The sequence below is a fragment of the Poecilia reticulata genome, chromosome 15, assembly GCF_904066995.2.
Source record: "Poecilia reticulata chromosome 15, P_reticulata-male-v2, whole genome shotgun sequence".
Lineage (NCBI taxonomy): Eukaryota > Metazoa > Chordata > Actinopteri > Cyprinodontiformes > Poeciliidae > Poecilia > Poecilia reticulata.
Window position 1 is genome coordinate 19,724,919 of NC_088844.1, and position 20,250 is coordinate 19,745,168.

General features: G+C 39.2%; 2 protein-coding genes across 2 annotated transcripts; one reads left to right on the forward strand and one right to left on the reverse strand.

The window, feature by feature from the left end:
• Window positions 1-95: 95 nt before the first annotated feature.
• Window positions 96-4,130, forward strand: gpr75 (G protein-coupled receptor 75). Its single transcript, XM_008429892.3, has 2 exons — window positions 96-1,643; window positions 1,928-4,130. Exon 2 carries the CDS (start codon window positions 2,033-2,035, stop codon window positions 3,674-3,676), a length of 1,644 nt encoding a protein of 547 aa, XP_008428114.1. The 5' UTR covers window positions 96-1,643; window positions 1,928-2,032; the 3' UTR covers window positions 3,677-4,130.
• A 463-nt stretch (window positions 4,131-4,593) lies between these two features.
• erlec1 (endoplasmic reticulum lectin 1) lies at window positions 4,594-11,734 on the reverse strand. Its single transcript, XM_008429893.2, has 14 exons — window positions 11,394-11,734; window positions 11,110-11,214; window positions 10,261-10,341; window positions 10,040-10,117; window positions 9,890-9,953; window positions 9,712-9,758; window positions 7,946-8,169; window positions 7,716-7,857; window positions 7,475-7,636; window positions 7,333-7,392; window positions 6,653-6,777; window positions 6,472-6,549; window positions 6,293-6,368; window positions 4,594-5,399 (listed from the first exon to the last, which is right to left on the reverse strand). Exons 1-14 carry the CDS (start codon window positions 11,574-11,576, stop codon window positions 5,328-5,330), a joined length of 1,497 nt encoding a protein of 498 aa, XP_008428115.1. The 5' UTR covers window positions 11,577-11,734; the 3' UTR covers window positions 4,594-5,327.
• Window positions 11,735-20,250: the final 8,516 nt, after the last annotated feature.

Consider the following 20,250-nt stretch of genomic DNA (forward strand, 5'->3'; position numbering starts at 1 on the left):
GATGTCCTACAACAAGCCAAACCCAGATCAAATCCTTTCTTTATTCTCCTTGATTTTAGAAGTACTTATTTCTATTCACAATAAACTGGTAATGCAAAGTAAGAGCGGTTAGTCTACAGCTGTAGTTCTCAAACTGATGCATGAACTATAACCAAGTTACAAAATGATTACCGTACTGTTATTTGCAAGGTGAATCTAAATGAACTGTGATATAGAGCTACTAACATTTAAGACATAAGGTGTTCAGGCACATTTATCTTGGCCTCACTGGAAAACTGAGAGGACTAATAGCTGGAAATAAGTACTATTAATTCGTAAGATTGCCGTCTACAGCAATTCAGATTGACTCCTAGTTTCTCATTTAAAAATCCAGTGGGATTTGCCAAATGACCAGGCTACCTACTGTTAAATGCTAATAACATTTAACAGTTAATGCTAATATTAACTGCTAAATGCTAATATTTTTCCTCAGTATTTTCTACTTTCATACTCCTAACATTCACCAACAGGTTTTACAGTACCAATAACCAATTTTTCACTATGACTATCACATTTAATTAAAGCCGTTTATTATATTTTACGGTTGTAACAGACCTCTGACGTTTCTGGCCTCTGGGGATCTATTAATATTTCTAACTTACAACTTGGAAAATTGTAAGTACCTGGTGAGGATGGAAACTATCATTTAATTTTTGCAACAGCATATGACCATAGTACTTTAGCACATTTGTTGAAATTTCTGTTTTACTAAAAGTCTAAAAAAAAAATCAAGGCTGTAATTGTAGCTACATTTGTAACCTTGATATGCCTCCATTTTTTCCTTCTACTCAACTTTCTGTTAATATTTCTGCACTTAGCACCGTGTTAACAGCTGCTTTCTTTATATAATTTATACCCTACTTTTTATTAGCAGCTAAACTCATCACTATTTCAGTAACACAATATTATTTAGCTTGCATAATAATATAGTAACAGGCATAAATTAGCTTTATGATGATGCTGTAATTTATAGCAATGCACGCGATGCCTTCCAATCATCGTAAGAGCAGATTATTAAATGTATGAAAGCCAAATAAATCTGGCACTATGAAGCATTTGCGTCAAGAATATTCTTGTCGTCTTCAAAATAGATAGGTTGCTGTGGGTGATCATTTTTCTTACATTTCCATAACAGGGACTACGTGCGTTTTTCCCCTTTAATAATATGCCCTCACTGGTTGTTCTTACCTTTTTGGATTTTGAGGAAGGAGCAGTTGGTTTTTAAGACGGACCTCTTGGATGCAGTGGTTATGCTCATGCCCAGACACGTAGACGGTGACTTCATACTCATTTTTCAACGCACGTCCAGCGGCTGTCGTGCCTGTGAGAGAATGGATTGATGCACCTATCGCTGAGAAAAACGAGTCTGCCGCCGACCATAAACGCTCTTTTGCTCTTTTTACTTAGATTTCTGCATTTGCTTCAGGAAACGTGTCTTTGCCAGCACGCTGCTGTACTGTGCATGAGTTGCTGCTGTTGGTGCCGCTGCTGCTGAGGACATTTTTTTATTATTCTTTCTTCTTAGCAACGGTGCCACACTTACTGCTTTAAAGGGAAGAAAAGCTGTAATCAGATGAGGATGACGGACCCGCGATCGATTACAGGTTATTCTCTTTGCAGATATTTTTTTAAGCGATTAAACGGGGTATAATTGGCTTCCGTTAGGAAAACGGGGATGTGCATGTATTATTTGGATTACTGCAGACTGTGGAGGGTGTGGGGTTCTTAAATGGCTCATAATTGCTCAAAACCAGTCATGCATTATAATCTGTAGAACAAACAAACCAGTAAGCCTTTATGAAGGCTTTATCTTTCTAAAATGGGCCGTAAGGCAGCAACATATAGCAATAACTAATAGTTCCTTTGTATCTTTTTTTTATTTTTTAAGGAATAATGAAGACTCAGATGCTGAGATCATCATGTTCTCCTTCCATGTAGAGGAATATTGCTGAATCTGATGACAGTGGAATCCATGTAAGCGTCCAACAATACAATGAACAACACACTTTCACCATCAGACCTGGTGGATGTGCCAAGACAACAGAGCTTCAATGGCTCCGGAGGTATACAGACACCTTCAGGCTGGGCCGTGATCCACACTGCCACCTTGACCTTTTGCTCCCTGCTCCTCATCTTCATCTTTTTTATGGGCTCATATGGCAACCTTGTGGTGTTCCTGTCTTTTTTCGACCCGGCCTTTCGCAAGTTCCGCACCAACTTTGACTTTATGATCCTCAACCTGTCCTTCTGTGACCTGTTCATTTGCTGCGTGACGGCTCCCATGTTTGCACTGGTGCTATTTCTGGACGCCGGCGGAGCTGATGGTGTGTCAAAGAGCTTCTGCTTCGCCTTCCACCTGACCAGCTCGGGGTTCATCATCATGTCCCTGGAGACGGTGGCAGTGATTGCCCTGCACAGACTTCGCATGGTTTTGGGGCAGCAGCCTAACCGCACCGCCTCGTTCCTCTGCACACTGGCCCTCACCGCTCTCCTGTGGACATCCAGCTTCACCATGGCTGCTCTCCTGACCATGCGAGCGTACCCTCGCAGAGATGGGCCTTGCTTGCCGCACTTTGGACTGGGAAGTGGACAAGCCAGGGTTGTGCTGTATGTTTACCTGGCAGATTTTGCATTTTGCGTCGCTGTGGTGTCTGTGTCCTATCTCATGATTGCTAAGACACTAAGAAAAAATGCACAAGTAAGGAAATGTCCGATTATCAGTGTAGATGCCACATGCCCACCTCAGCCTGCACCTCTCATTGCAGCGGGCTTTGAGAACATGCAGTGTGCCGTTCAAGGCCCTCCTTTGTATCGCAACCAGACTTACAACAAACTGCAAAATGTACAGACACATGCATATGCAAACCGAATGAGCCAACCTATAGTCCCAGGAGCAGCCCAAGGAGCCACCTGCTGTCAGATAGTTTCTTCTGTCAACTTGGCCACAGCCAAAGACTCAAAGGCAGTTGTCACCTGCGTGGTGATTGTGTTCTCTGTCCTGCTTTGCTGCCTGCCGATGGGAGTTTCACTGGCGCAGGACGTTTTGTCGCCAAAAAGCAACTTTACACATTACCAGTTTGAACTGTGTGGTTTTGTGCTCATTTTCCTCAAGTCGGGCATCAACCCATTTGTGTACTCGCGCAATAGTGCAGGCCTTCGCCGCCGCGTGCTCTGCTGCATTCAGTGGGCCGCACTGGGTATTCTCTGTTGCAAGCAAAAGACTCGCCTCCATGCAATGGGGAAGGGCAGCCTGGAAGTCAATCGCAATAAGTCTTCCCATCATGAAACCAACTCAGCTTATGTGCTTTCGCCAAAGCCACCCAGGAGGCTAGTGGACCAGGCTTGTGGGCCCAGTCGCTCTAGAGATTGCGATAGTAGCCCAAGGGCCACAGGGGTGCGGAAACCTCGCCTCCCAAGCACTTCTACTCCAATGAATACCCGTATTGAGCCGTACTACAGTATTTACAACAGCAGTCCCTCTGCGGGACCCAGTTCCCCTACTAGCCTGCATCCTGTTAGCTCTCAGACATTTGCTTTTGTCAAGTCTTATGTAGCCATGCACTACCACACTCACCAAGATGCACTGCAAGACTTCGACAGCACCTCAGCACACCAGATTCCCATTCCTTCAGTTTGACCACAGAACGTTTTTGGGCAGTTTCACTATGGCTTTAAGTCTACTGTACATCTAAAGACAACATGGCTCTTTTAATGCATTGGAATCAGTAACTTTATTCACCTCTGCAGCTTGTCAAAAATCATAAGCTTTGTCCCTGACACAGTAAAGAAGAAACCACTTTATTAGGAAGTGTTGATCCCTTTTTTGGTTTTGCTCTCACAGACAGTTCCACAGAAATGTTGTGCACGCATGTGCTGTTAACCCACAAATCGAAAGGTTTTATTTCAATTATTGCCACGCACAGCAGCTAGTTGGACTGCTGCAATGCCAGGCTACCGAAAATACCCTGCACAAGCCCACACAACCGTCAGTGGCATGTTTTTGCACCTTGATGAACTTTTCGCTTCTTAAGAAAATGTATTTGTGAACCTCAGACTTTCTAACCCAATAAATGGTCAGCAAGTGCTTTGGATCTGTGGTATGATTTTTTTTTAAATACCCTTTTTATATGAATATGTCACTCATGATTCTAACCAGGTTTGGAAAAGATGCCCCTTTACTTAATTCTGTGGATTTCTCGATACTTTTATAGGACAGTAATGACAAGTTGCACTGTTAATATAGTTAACCACTAGACAGCGATGATTAAAAAAATCCTTTCTGATGTGCCCCCAAAGATCACAATAATGTAGTTTCATAAGTAAATATTACAATTCACAGAATACCAGCACCCTCTAGTGGTTTGTTATTTGCCATGAGAACCAAATTTTCCATAAATTAAGCCTGATGTGTGTTCTGATCTGGCATGCGTTTCCTTCCTTTATAAAGCGTGATTGAGGATCCTAAAAATGAGCTACACAACTTTGATATATTATCATTATTGAGTAATCTGTTTGTTAAGGTGATATTCCCGTGAAGCAATGAAACTCAACCAATGAACTCCCATGTCATTTTATTTTCTGCATCAAATGCATTGGTTTATGCCCCTTCATACAGCAGCAATAAGATTCCCCAGTGTGCATTTTTTTTATAAAACCACAGAATATCTTTGAACCAATATACATTCTGTACATTCTTCAAATGTTTCATTCAAACTTTTGCTGCTTATGCACATCACACTCTCATGCATAATTTACACTCATTCTGTAAATTGGCAACACATTCACTCTTCCTGCTGCAAAAGGATCCTAAACTTTTATTTTTTTTTAAATCTGCAAGCACAAGTAACCAGTCATCTTAAAATCTCACTCAAACACACTCTGAAATGCACAGTAGAGAAAATAAAACCACCATGAGCTGAGTTGATTCCCCTGAATGACAAAAAAAAAAATCCCCTGACTCATCAAATCTTGTTTTCAATTAATTAACTCTGAAGAGAAGCATAGATATGGAGTTCAGGCATTAAATCCGCTGCCCTTTGGTGAAGCATGAGCCCCTTTTCACTCATTAAAAGCCAGTTTAAGTCACATCGCGGGCTGCAGGCTGCGGGCCGCGTCTGCGCTGGGCCGGGGTTCCTGGGCAACATGGAGTCCAGCCTTACAATCAGATTCAACCACAGTTTTGGCTTTTAGTACAACATCCAAAGTCTCTACTTTCACCCAACAGGCCCCTGTTTAACAAAAGTCCTGTCGTTCTCCATGCCTCAACACCGTCACCGGATATTTTCAGCTTAACCGGGGATGGACAGAAGTCCGTGCTCATCAGCTGTGTCGAGAATTCTGCATATGACGGGGGACTCAACCTAAGCAAAGGATAAATAAAACAAATTAGATGTCAATCTGAGTGATGATGTAGCTTAGCAAACTTAACATATTAAAACTTGTACTCCCATTTATTTATTTATAGGATATTCCCAACCATTTTTAGCGACCAAAAATGCGATATCCATAATCAGAACATTGGTTTTTATTGCAAGCTCTGAATAAAACGTTAGCTGGCACTTTTTTCAAGTCCAGAAACTCCAGCCTCTTTTCTAGTTTACTATTTAGTAATTAATATCAATTGTTAGGGAACATCATACAGTGAATTCAAAAGTTACACTTAGCACCATAAAAAGTAGTGTGTAACCTTCACTAACCTAGCAAATGCATTACTTAGCCACCATTAATTGTGCTGAAAGAAAATTGCTTAATATTAACAGACAGATTAACAGCTTTTTGGAAACCTTAAGTCAAATCAAGGTATTTACATTTTCTGTTTTAGAAGTGTTACCCACCAGTAACAATGCATTCTACATTTGCAGTTTATATATATTTTACTGTTTTCCTCTTTATCAGTTAGTACTGTAAAGGATCTTTACACCCCACCCTTGTGATTTTATGTCCAGAACTTTGGGAACTATTGCACTAAATCTCCATCATTTCACAGATGCCTTTTAGATATTTCAGTCATTCTGCAACTTCTGAAGGAAAAAAAAAGACAATTCCAGCAAACCAGAGGATTAAGGATAATCCTATTGATGGGGATCCTAATGACCCACATGACAACCAGGAGAGTACAAACATGCTACATCACTTGTCATTGAGATACTAGCCAATCTACTTATCACATTGTGTTTTGTTAAGGCCCACAAGTTACTGTCACTTATATAAAACATGTTACCAATTATGTTCTCAATATAGCAACCAAACCTACCCCAAGCACATATTGACAAGTCTGAGGCTCCATCATGTAGACTGTGACAGCGTGGGGAGACTCAGATTCTTTACATCTGTCAGAGACAAATTATGAATTAATTCAAATATTAACATATTGGGTGACTTATGTTGATTTAAATTGATGTTACTCGTTCCTCCTATAGATTACTGACTCACTTGAGCTTTACAACAACCTGCCTGGGCTTTCCTGTCAGATCACATAAATCCCCGTGTCCATAAAAGTGGGAAACTACCCTATGATGGTGCAAAGAAAAGTGGGGGGGAAAAAGGAAAAAGGTTAACACTCAAAACACAGTAATTTGAATTCTGGTTCTTAGAGGAAATCCAAATTGCCTACTTGACTTTCTGTGCCCCATCTTCTTTGAGCTGGTAGGATCGGGCAACGTTCTTCCTCGCCCACTCAACGTGCTCCTCTGCATTCCAATTCCCCACCACGACGATGTTCTTCCCTTGTTCTTTGTCCTGAAACACAGATTTACAATACATCTGACAAAGAAAACTGACTTGAGAGGACTGTTGAAACCTTTGAAATACAAATGCATTGATCAAGCTAAGATTGACTTCTTGTTTTGTGATTTTGAAAAATGTAATTTTTTTGTCCTTCAAGAACAATAAGCCGGCGTACCCCTCCTCTCGCCTGAAATGTCCCGCTGGCGATAGGCACCAGCACCGATCCTGACCCCACTAGGGATGTAAGGATGTAAGAAAATGGATGGATGAAGGATATCGTCCTTCATCCACATAGCCACCGTGGCTGACTGATTGGTGCCTTCTTAGTCTAAATCCAGCTGATAAAGAAAAAACAACTTTGCTGTAACATATTCAGCCTTCCTGTTATCCGATTATACTTACACTCACTCCGTGATTGAACGAATCACAAATATGTCTCAAATGCTGTATAAAATCATTTCATTCTAATAAGCATCCCTGTTCTTCCTGTAACTTCCTTTTTAAACATGTCATTGATACTGAAGGTAGCTAACTTTGAGCCTTCTGTTTTAATTCAAGTCATCTTACCTCATGGTACTGATGGACATGTTTTCCATAACAGAATTCATATTTCCACCAGCCCACGCCCTGAAACACACACGAAGATAATCATAAATTACAGAGTAGTTTTAGAAATGATCTTTATGTGTTGCATGAAAACACGCCTCACCCCTTGCAGACAATACAAGCCACTGAGAAACTCCTTTATCAGCTGGTCGTCTGTCAAACGAGAGATGTGTGTCGTTCCCACCGTGACCTGAACCTGCCCCCCTACAGTCATGGGTTTGTGAGTGGAGGTGAAAGCTTCCTCTCTAACCGGTGACACTCCCTCCTGTGACAAAGACAAAACTCGATTAAACTCTGTACACAGGGGGCGCTGTTTTTATTGTACTTTTCTTTTATTCGCTCACCTCTCTGATGTCCGCATTGGTGCTGAAAGGTGGTTTAAGCAGCTCCTCTTGCTCTTTATCTAACTGCGTGAGCCTCTGGGGCTGCAGGGGGGAGCCCTCCAGAGCCCGGCAGAAGATGGCATTCACTGGGGAGGATTTGAATCTAAGGAACATCCATTGAGTTAAGAAACCATTTCATTCCAGAGAAACTCAACATGAAATACTCCTAGAATAGTTCTTTAGAGTCCTACCTGTATTTTGGGTGTGCGCACAGCAGAGGTGTCAACACCACGACCTCATATTCACAGGTGGTAACCTCGGCGATGGACAGAATCTCATGTTTGGCTTCTGGATGGCAGACGTACAACACGGAGGTGGAGCGTGGCAGGTTCTGCTTCAATGTACACGGAGTCCCGTATCCCATTTCCACTGAGTAGTATGGAGTCAGCTGACCTTCGATGTTTTTAGTGGGCACCTAAAGAGCAAATTTAAAATAAAATGGAAGAAACAGATGTGAACAACATCGGAATGGAAATTTAGTTTTATAAGGTAAAGTAAGGTAAGGCAATTTTATTTATATAGCACATTTTCTGCAACAAGGAATTAAAAGGAAATACAAGCAAAAATAACAAACCAAAGGAAAGGGCAAAAGAAGAAAAAGAATCTAATGTAACGTATGTAAACTAAGTGGAAGAACAGGAGTCTGAAAAGTAGTCTATATCCAAAAGTGTCCTCTGGGCTTCTGGTCTCTGCATCTAGATAGTGAGTACTCTACAATTTCTGAAAAAATAAGCTAAAGAGTGATTAATCTAATTCCTTTTCTGGGTTAAAATTGAGTACTCCACAGTTTCTAAAAAAATGAGCTAAGTTCTAAGTTTGTTCTTAATCCTTTTTGGGTTAAAAGTGAGTAGTCACAGTTTCTAACAAGTAGCAGTATAAAAGTAACTAAGCGGTGACTGTTTCTGTTTATTATTTCTGGATTCTAAGATCATAGTAATTCTAATTCTAAGCCTAAGTCATTTTCTGCTCTGTATAATATTCATCTAAATGGTGCGTACTCCACAATTTCTGATTTTACTAATAAACTAAAATAATCCTTTTATGGGTTAAATAGTGAGTACTCCACAGTTTCTAACAGGGTAAAAAAATAAAAAAAAGAGGAAAGGACACATTAGGGCACATGGCAACATTCAGACAAAACAAAGGGTTTAACAAAGACATGAGTGAAGGTGGTGACATCTCGGGGCCATGAAAATCCACGTTGCTCAGCCTCCCGGCAGAAGTGAGATAAGATGTTGTTATCAAGGCATGATGGCCCTGGGAGCGCTCAGCTCCACAGCTGCTTGGATAACAGGAGGGGGTGAGGTGGGAAGGAGCGTTATGTTTACATCTATTCAAGGAGATTGGAAATATGCAGCCCTTCCAAGGCAACACGGGAAAAGCCAATTCAGATACAGAATGTCTTAGTTCGGGTAGATTATAAATTTCAATCTTCCCTAAAGTCTCTCCGATACATCTCAGTTCCCAATTATCCAAATTAGTTTGGTCGTTCCACTGAGCCGAAACTAGCAACTTCTCCAAGATCGATTCCATCCCGTTAGTGAGTTTTGGAGTCCTCAGCTGGGCAGCAAGTCTCAGCAAGACTTGCATCCAACTTGCGTCTCTGTCCACACCAACAGTCTGAGTGTTCGCTAGTTCGGCGAAGTCCGTCACATATTTGTCGATAAGCCAGGTATCTGCAAGCTCCAAACAGCAGAAATCCTGTTATCATGAATAAATCCAGGGTGTATCCCGCCGGGTGTGTCCCCGCAGGACAAGAGGGCTCTCCTGTGCCCAGTCTTCTCGTCGAGAAAATTTGATCAATTGCATTGAGAGACCGGTTGACCAGATCCATAATTTGTAGATTTGGAAGACTTGCAGAAAAAGGCTCCAAAAATAGAGAGAAAGACAGGACAAAAAACAGAGCAAGCAGGGAAGGCATAGTCAGGGAGGGAGCAGAAGTAAGTAATTTACTTACTTCTATTTGTGAAGCTGTTTTAGCATTTTCTGTCTCTTCATCTTGATCTAAAATAAAAAATAAAAAACAAAAAAGGTCAGCCACAACTCGTACTCAAGTCAAAAATGAGAATGAGTTTCACTCTCATTTCACAAATCAAATAACAGAAATCGAGATGCAAAGTCACAATATACCCCACCTGTATCAGCTGACTGACTCCTCTGTTCCATATTCCCCAGGTAATACTCCTGAACACTGATCTTCTGTGGAAGCACACATGATAATTTTAGGATCCATGTGCCGGCTTCCCATTCATGTCATCTGATCGTTGATCTCTCAACCCACTCACCTGCCCCGTCTCCTTATCTTCATGGTACTGCCTGACATGCTTCCCGTGGCACACTTCATATGTCCAGTAAGACTCAATCTACGAGGTTGCATTAAAAATCAAGAGGCTTACATTTATCAAAGACTCCTCCCCCCAAACCCCCCAAAGAAGATTATTTTCCGTCATGGTCTGCTAACGTTGCATGAACTCTAACTGACGATGGTTTCAATTTCATGTCTCACCCGGTAGGAGCAGCTGCTTCGTTTGAACAGCGGCTCCAGAAGTTCTCCTGGACTGGGACCACCGTACCCCTTATCATCATCCTGAGACACCAACGATCAAATTAGACAAGCAACACAGCCACACGTTAAAGAGTGAGACATCAAATCATTAAAAGGTTTCTATGTTATATCGGTGCAAAATGAATGCAGCTACACAGATCTTTTGTGCCGTAGTTTTATGCAATTTATACTTTTAGTATCTAACTTTCAACTCCGCTATTTCATCTATATTTGTCCTAACGTAAATAATTTTAATTGAATACTTGAAAATAAAACTTTCACTATGATGGAGCTGTAGATTTAAACTTTTTTCATGCTTTTTAGATCTTTATCTTTCACTTTGTAAAAGTTGTTTCTTTTTATTACTTTCTGTTTTTGTCGTGTTTAAAGTTTTCTGTAGTTTCTTGCTTCTGTACAACGCTCTGGGAATATAGACGGTGTTTCTATTGATTGGTTGCTTTAGATCAAATCTCCTCAGTTACAACAGACAACTAACTCACAGTGCATAGTGGAAGAATAAGTATTGAGACTTCACTCTTCAGTACTTAATGTGTGTGTGTGATCAAATAAGTCACAGAACTGTTACCAGATTGGTTTGGTGGACATAATGAAAAGCTTTATGCTTATAAAAGTGTCTTAAGATCAGCAAAACTTCCACAATTAAATAGTTTATGCCACATGGGTGGTTCATTAATTTATCTATTGAAGTAAGGAAGCGTTTCTTCCGACGATTAAATATAAAAAGATGAAGGGTGAAGATGAAGGGTTTACACCCTGAAGTTGAACCAAACAACACCTAGTATTGCTCACCTCTTCCCCATTTGACAGTGAAGGCAACAAGCATTTGTACTTCTCCTTTTCGGTAGTTGTCATGATGACGAAGTCATCTTCACTGTAAAGTGCACCTGAAGTTGGCTGCAAAACGGTAAAAAAAAAAAAAAAAAAAGAATCACAATAACGTTTGGGATACGAAAAGAGGACCTTAACGTTGTAGCTTAGGCTTCCTTCAAAAATAAACTAGTAACGTTCGTGTATGATCAGGTTCTTACAGTTTAAAAAAAAAGAATGTGATATGAAGCAAGTAGGAAGCCTACCAGTCTGAATTCAGCACCCGGCCAGGTTATTTTAAAAGGAATCTCATCAGTAAATGAGGGATACCCCCCTCTGTTTGCAGAGACGCCGCTGCAGACCCCCAATAGTCCTCCAAAAAGGACCAACATCAGCCCAGCCATCGTCTCTCCTGCCCGGCTGCTTAGTTCCTGCAGCCCCCTCCGCATGTTCGCTGAAAGCCTCTTTACCGCCCACTCGCTGCTGTATAAATCACTTAAAAGATACTTCGGTTTGGCACACGTAAGGAATAACAGTGGGAGGCGGATGTCAACACTACGCCAAACACAGGAAGTGACCTGTATGGGTGCCACGTCGTTTTCCGTCTTTGCGTTTAGCACAGTAACAACACTGCCCTCTGGTGGCAAAAAAGTAGGAGCTTGAATAAATAAATACCCGGAAGTTAAAGTGCGTTTATTGGATCGTATTCATGAAATAAATACAAATAAAATTAAATAATCATGTTTTATATGTACACAGCTGTACTTTACACGATGTGTGCGTTTATAGGTACAGTATAAATAAAGTTTTATAAAGAAATAAAGAGTGAAAAGCAAGCTTTTCGGGGCTTAATAAACGAGAAAACTTACAGATGCACAAAGGTTCAGATGATTTGGAGACTTCACGGTGTCATATTTTAATGACCATTTTAAAATGTAATTTATAAGTGGAAAAAGAAAAGAGCTCAATAGCTGAGCTCTGCCTCCTATTGGAAAGATATCGAAATGCACGTTCTGATCTGAAGTCAGAGAGATAATTAATTGAAAGGGGTGAGTTTAAGAACAAGTCAAGCTGACACAGAACTGAAGAAGGTATCATCTGAAATTCTTCTATTTTCCACCAAGTTTGTTGATTGATTGCAGTGTTGTCATGCATTCTCTCCCTCCATACCACGATGGTGGCCGCTACCATGTACCCAACACACGAGGACAATTAAATCGCCTCCAGTTCTAAAACTGTTAGACCTTTAAAAAAATGTGGGGTTCTCATTGAGCTGGCTGCAAACATGCTCTCAGAAGTGGTGAAAACGGTGTGTACGATTTGAAAGCAACATCTTTTGACCAGATGGTGGAGCTGTTGAGGCAAGGATGTGAATCAAGAGAGCCAGGAGGAAAGGTAAAGAAAAAAAAAAGAAAAGATTACAGCAAAGATTCTGAAACAAAGAGGGAAAGGACTTAGAAAAGAGTGGGATACGGAGGTAAGGAGACATGGAAGAGGACATTTAACAAGATCATTCATCCTTTGCTAAAACTCAGAATTACATTAGATAGATAGATAGATAGATAGATAGATAGATAGATAGATAGATAGATAGATAGATAGATAGATAGATAGATAGATAGATAGATAGATAGATAGATAGATAGATAGATAGATAGATAGATAGATAGATAGATAGATAGATAGATAGATAGATAGATAGATAGATAGATAGATAGATTTCTGCATTGGAACTAATTAATTTGAGAGGAGCATTCTCATTTATTTCACCAATATCCACAGGGTGTGCTTGATTTGCATACCTTCCTTACGCCCTCACCTAATGCATAATTGATACAACTGTCATCTCCCCAACCATAATAACATCATTCCGAAGGGAGCAGTGAGAAATGAATCTTGGCATTTGAACATCTCGAGCCAAGATTAAGATATCTCCGGGGCTGTCACCTAAAAATATACTTAGAATAGTCAGACATCAAATCAATACTGCTTGCTTTTTTGCATGATTTTCTGAATGACATGCAGTATCGATCAGAGTGAAGCGTCTCTCTCTACCTGTGGCACTGATTTCTCTTGTCAAAAATGATTTATTTCAGCTTTTTCCTGATTGAAACTTCATGCAACTGTTTTGTGGAATTCATTATGTTAGTAAGACTGAAAATTTTTAACTACATCTATGCTGCATCCTGTATTTCTCCTAAGTTTGCTTTCATATATTTCTGCAGCAATTCCAAGACTAGATGTCTTCTTTTGTTTCTTAAAAGGCATTTCATTTGTACACATGGTTGTCAACACTTTTTATTAAGAAAAGAAAATGCAAAATGTGTTGTGCATTTGTTTTAAGCCCTCTTTACAGCATCATGAAGACCAAGAAACACCAGAGAGAGGAGGGTTTTTAAAGCAGGTTTAGGTTCTAAAACAATATTTTTAGCTTCGAACATCTCATAACGCACTGTTCAATTTACTGTCCGGCAACAGGAAGAGAAGGGCACAACTACAAAACTATCACGATATGTCCATCCACCTGAAGTGACAGACAGGCCTGGATCACATTTATCAGAGATGCCTTAAGAGGCTCAAGGTATCGCTGGAAGAACTGCAAATATTTAGAGATCTGGTGGGGCAGCCAATCAGCACTTTTGCTCTTCACAAATTTTGACTAATATCCAAAACAACATCAAATTGACACTGCATATCACACTGAATGCAACATTGATAAATCTAAATAATGTTTTTATGACTTGAGTTTTAGTATCCGCAATAATGTATTATTGCGGATACAATGACCATGACATTCCTGAGTGCCACAAAAAATGTAATCAGGTTCATCGTCGTGTCAATGTAAACGTGTTTGTAAATGTACACCAGTCTTTTGATGAAACATTTTCATCCTTTTCTTTCACAAACTAAAACGCTTCTCATCTGAAAACTAAAAGATCTAACTCTCAGGGCTCCATCAAAGCAGTCTATTCCCCATGACCACTCTCAAAGGTGCCTGTAGAAGGTTCTTCACATACATTTTGCATTGTCTGAGGCGTAAAGCTGTTTTAGCAAGCGTTAGGATGTCAAGTGTGTATAAAAAAGCCCCCAGAAGTGTCCTTTTGTTCTACGCGAACCAGCAGAAAGTGGGTTAACTACTTGAAAATGCATCCTAAGCAGTGTGTGTAATCTGGAAGAGTTCAGAGACTCAGGAGGCTTTGAGAGTGAAAGTCATTTTAGTGTCTCTTCACAGTGTGATAGTGAATGGCAAAAACAGTCCAGGATGAAGACTCTTGACAATGCAAACTGAGGCTATTTGTTTAACATCTTGAAATCAGCAATTATATGATTCACAAGCAGCTGAAAGACTCAGTGATTTTATAAAGTATGAAATCAAAATTCAGGTTGCAGATTAACTGTCATTCATCAAAAACCCACATGTGTATTTACACAGAAAAAATCTACTGCCTCGGTTTAGCTTGTTGTCATATAGAAGTGAAACAAGCTGTAGCATGACTCGCATTTGACTCTGCTACTGAGTAACTGAGCAAAGAAAGAAACCACAGATAATTTATCATCATTTGAATGCAGTCAAAAGATTTCATTTGCATACATTTTTAATGACAGATGTGTTTTTCTGACTGAAATGTGTGAACATATATATATATATATTTTAATTTTATGTATGAATTCATTGTCTACCACATAGCTAACCACCAAAGCATCACATAACTGAAAGGAACAAAGCAAAAGGCAACTGATTTTGTGAAAAAAAAAACATTTAATCAAACATGATATCTGTAGAATAGTTTGCAAAGTGTACAAGATACAACTTTCTGTTTGGTGACCCTCTCCAGCTTATTGTGGGGTATCCCAAGGTGTTCCCCTGCCAGAAGGGATTAATACTTCTGAGTTGACCCTGAGGACTCTTCAAAGTAGGGCATTCCCAGAAATCATCACTCAGAAGTCATCCTGACAATATGCCTGAATCACCTCAACTGACTCCCTTCAGTCCAGAGGAGCAGCTGCTTTACTCTGAGCTTCTCCCAAATCACCAAATGACTGAGGTTGAATTCTTACTGTGCATTACACTATTTGCATTTACAATACATTCTCATTGCGTTTGCCTTTTAAATGGTGATGGTTTGAAAAGGCAGATGTGGTCATTACATTCTTTCCACTTTACTAGTAGATTTAATGAGCCAAACATGATTTGTTTGCATATTTTTATCCATTTTTTTTAGACATATTTTGCATGATGCACATCACTTTCAGTGTTACGTAGTTTATTCATGTACCACTTTCAGTGTTACGTAGTTTTTTTTTGCAAAAGCCAAAAAAACTACTGGCTTTTTGCAAGATTGCAAAAAGCCAATCTTGCATTTTCTCCATGTCTTCAAGTTACGCAAGGTTTTCTCAACGGCTTCCCAAATCCTTTCAAATAATTCTTTGTGTTTTTCTCCCATCTTGAAAATGAAAAAAGGGGAAAAAAAACACGTCTTTTGTTTTTACTTGTCTTGCACAACTGTCACAATCTGCAATGCTGTTTTCAGTTCATTCTCATTCTAAAGCATGCATTCACTTACTTTAACCTTCCAAAGTTTTGAAAAACTTTCTCCTCACCCTTGGTTTGCCATGGGCGGTTCATACAGTAATTGTAAACTTTCAGCAAACAACGTATGGTGTTAACAGTCAAATGAAAAAGACATCCTGAAATTATATTGGCAGTTTGGCATCATGCTGCCTCTTCTCCAAATGGCACGAGAACTCTGACCTTTTCATAATCTTAGCGCTGTCATGAGATGACCTTTGTGCACAGCATCACATCGTCGATGCATGAGTCTTTAGACAAGCTACGATTGGCCTTTAAAAAAAAAAAAATCAAACTACTGTTTACGCAGCACATAAAAAGAGAAAAGTGAAACCGCAATTTTATTTTTGCTTTAAAGTCACAAATATTCAACAGGAAATGTTATTCATTAAGAATTTACCTCACTTACCTTAGTATTGGCTTATCTGACAACATTTTGTGGATTTAGTAGTTTTGAGACATGGCAGCAAGAAAAGAATGATTCATAGAAAATTTCTTCTCTGCCTAGTCACAGACTGGCTCTCTAAAGAATAGATGAAAACTCAATTCCGCCGCCTACATCAAATCTGTTAGTGTTTTCTTTTTTAGGACTTTCTCACACTTTTTCGTGGTGAGAAACTTAGTGAATTGATAAAGTTTTGGTCTACTTATTGGGTTGTGGGTGTAACCTGAGGGATCGGCAGGAGGAGGAAGAGGAGGTGGAGAAAGGCCAGCTTAGCTTCCCTGGTGGAGAGGAAGGTTAGTCTGTTGACCTGATGGCTTGTTCACTCTGCAGATGTCACCTGGTCATTATCCTGAGGCAACCATCTGCCAGTTGGTCCTGCAGGACCCGGCCGCTCCGTCTTCTGGGCCCCGTATGACAGGCAGGATGCCTGCTGCTTTCTCTTCTGCTTTGACCTGATACTCCTACTGCCTCCGGTGTCCAAAAAAGGACTGGGTCGGTCAGGGGCAGAGGGAAGACAGAAGACACATGTGGAGAAACACTCTGCCTCACCAATGAAGAAGAAGAAGAAGAAGAAAAAACTGGACAGCATTAATGATGCAACAGCAGTTTTTACTTGGACTCCCCTCTTAGTTGACTGATTGGCTTCTTGCCCTTAGTGCTGCTGGGATGCTGAGATTTTGTGTGCTGCCAACTTCAGTATCACCAACCAGACCCACAGATTCAACATTTCTCATCAAGTGCTTGGATTCATATTGTGTCTGCTTAAAATTGTTCACTAATATGAACCATTTATGCAAAACTGTGTTTATTATTCACAAAACAACAGTTAACAGACAGTAGATAATCCTTTGGTGGGTAATAATTAAGTATAATGATCATACCCTTCTCCAAGGTGTCAGATTAGATTATTATTTTGGTGCTTTTAGATGGCTACCTATTAGATTTTACAGCCACAAAATCTACAGATCTTAAAACTACAAATTATATGAAAGTAGTAATATTTGTATTGTTAGTAATAAAATCCACATTTATTAAAAAAGAGCCTTGAGAAAAATGTAAACTAAAAATTGTTTCTTCTGCATTTTTTTTATTTACATTTTGTAATGTTATATTTTAGTCTACAAAATACCAGAATTTTTTGCATTTTTTAAAATTCTTTTTATTTTTATCCATCTGATGTCATTGTACATTAACACAACGTTTAACTGAAATCCTAAAAGGGGTGGGAGTTTTAATGTTTTTATCTTTTTTAATCTTTTTTTTTTCAAAATCTCTTTCTCACTGTTTATTCAATGTCACATGCTGTTTTTATTTTAATTATGTAAAGCACTTTGAAATGCTTGCTATACAAATAAAATTTTATTGATTGATTGATTGATTGAATCTGATTTTGTGATCGATTACTCAGTACCTGAGCCTTTTTTTTACAGAATACTTTTTTACTGTTGAGTAATTTCTTGGACGACTACATTTTACTTTTACTTCAGTAAAAGTATGTTAAAGTAGTACTAATATTTCTTCAGAACAATTTTTGGGTTCTCCACCCACCTCTGGTAGCTCCCCTTCCAGCCATTAAAATCCACATGGGCGGATTTAGCTTCACGTGACTTTCGTAGGAACCGTTGTGAGAAAACCAGTGTGTCAAACTCCAATCCACAAGGGCCAGTGTCTTGCAACTTGTGGATGTGACTCCAGTCCAACGCACCTGAATCAAAGGACTGAATTACCAGAAGTACCTGATACACTGACCTAATTATGTGATTCAGTTGTGTTGACAGGGAGAGACCGGCAATAGTTTGAATCACAGCTGGACTGGACTTTAAATCCCTTCATAGGGCGCTGCATCCAAAGTCATGTTGCAACTCTCTGGACATCCTCCTCCTCTCTAGATAAATCAGTGCGTGGAACATGACTTCATCAACACAAATTTGAACAGGAGACTTTGCTATCACTACTTTTCCCTTGGGTGGCCACTGTGTAATAAATTGAGGCCCCAGTGTCATTGTGTAATGCGCTGACGCCAAAGTCGGGCATTCCAGACATTATGTTATCTCTCTTCGGCAACTTTCCACTGCATTCTCTGTAGCCTTGTACTCACTTTTTTAAAATTTACACTTTTTTTGTGAACCTTCTGTTTGAATATAGAAATGACCATAGGTATTCTGAGCTACAAGGTTGAACACAGCTAAGAAGAAAAAGTTGTAAAAGTTACGATTATATGCCTGTTAAGAGGTAATTATGTGACTCGATGAGGTTGACTGGCTCATTTTAAGTAGTTTTTTCCCCTGCCACAGCAATAAAATGAGACTATTCAACATGTGTATATATATATATATATTCATCAAATGCTATTCCCATTTTGACATCTACAGGACCCATCCAAAAATTTAATTTGCTCATGTAACAGAAAGTGGCTTTGAGATAGTTCTCAATTTTCTTGGTTAATAATTCTACAGCCCTTTGCAATTCTTAGGTGAAACTCTGAACGTGGAGTCGGACTGTTCATAATCAGACAGGCATAAGGAAATGAATTATAAGTGGAAACAGCAGAGAATGCTGTATAAATCAGAGGCGTAAAAAAAAAAATACAAGCATGCATTCCTGTCACCACATTTAATATTTTCTTTCTCAGAAAGGATGGATAGAGCAGGTAAGAAACACAAATCAAGTAAAGGAATTAATATGTTGGCAGAAAAGTAATTAATTTTACACCAAAGCCTGCAGTTTAACCTCTCTGCATAATGATTAGTAGTGGTGTTCATCCGTTTTATCAACAGTTTAGTTTAAAGCTACATTTTGTCAAACTGATATAAAATCTATGCTTATATTGCATATTTGCTCTGTTTCCTCTTATTGTATTATTTTTCCACAGAAGGTACGTCTGACCTTGTATTTTTCTGGAAAATGGCCATCAACTAAATTATTAGTTGATAGTTGATTAGTTTTATGTTCTCACTCTATTTTTTATCTTTACCTTGACATTTGGGCCAGGAATTCTGTGCTTAACTGTGTCTCTTTTCACGAAAAAAGTTCATTTGAACATTTGAAAAAGAGACACAATGTCTCTTTTTCAAATGAACCTCATGTTCTCTCTTTGTTTCTTTTCCGTGAATTTACTTCTGATTCAACACTGCTCTGCTTAGTTGTACTTTTATCCCCAAATTAGCCAATAATAGTAATGCTGCTGCCATAACTTTTTTGTATTCCTTTCTCACAGGAAACATGTGTACCCATACACACACATGTATGGGTATGTGCTTCTGTCTTATTCTATATTTTCTTCACCACTCATACCTTGAGGTTACGCTCAAGGCTGGCTGGGCCTTCCTTTGTCGAATACTTTTTTTAATCATCCAGAATTATATGGTCGATTGAATTTAACTGTTTTGAATTGTAACTGGGACTGAACTGCACTGCAAGTCCATCTAAATCTGAATATATGACTGGATTCTACTGGAATTAATGAAATTGACATGAATGGAAGAAAAATAACTTGTTTTATTTATACACATAATACCTAAAGCTCTTTAATGCTTTAGGTATTCTGACATGTTTTATGGAGAAGGATCCAAGTGCAGAGAGGAAAAATTCAGTTTCATGTTGTAAGTTAAATATTTATAGAATAGGAACAAAAATGATGAAGAGGCATGGAAATCTGGATTTTAAGATAACAGTTAAGAGACAAGAGAAGGCTCTGAAAGGAGGAAATGCAACTGACTGGCTTTTAACTCCTGTGGAGGTGATTGAGTGACATGAGAATCAAAGGAATCAGTAGAACACAGTGCCGCTGGGTGAGAACCTGAACACAGGAGACGTGGAAAAATAAAAATTTAGCAAATAAATGAACCAGAGGAATGCATCAGTATACAGAGAGATCTAACTAAACCAAAATACAAAAACTTAATACAGGGAAGAAATACAAATCACAATACAACTTTGCATGGAAGTCTGTGAGTGACAAAACACTCCAAAAATGATTGTAACCCCAAAATTATCTAAGTATAAAATGTCTCCAATGCAACAATAAAATACATGGATCATGATGTAGAGTTTGCATGCATTAAGTTTTATTTTTTCTCTAAATGTGCTTGGAAAAATTGAAACAGTG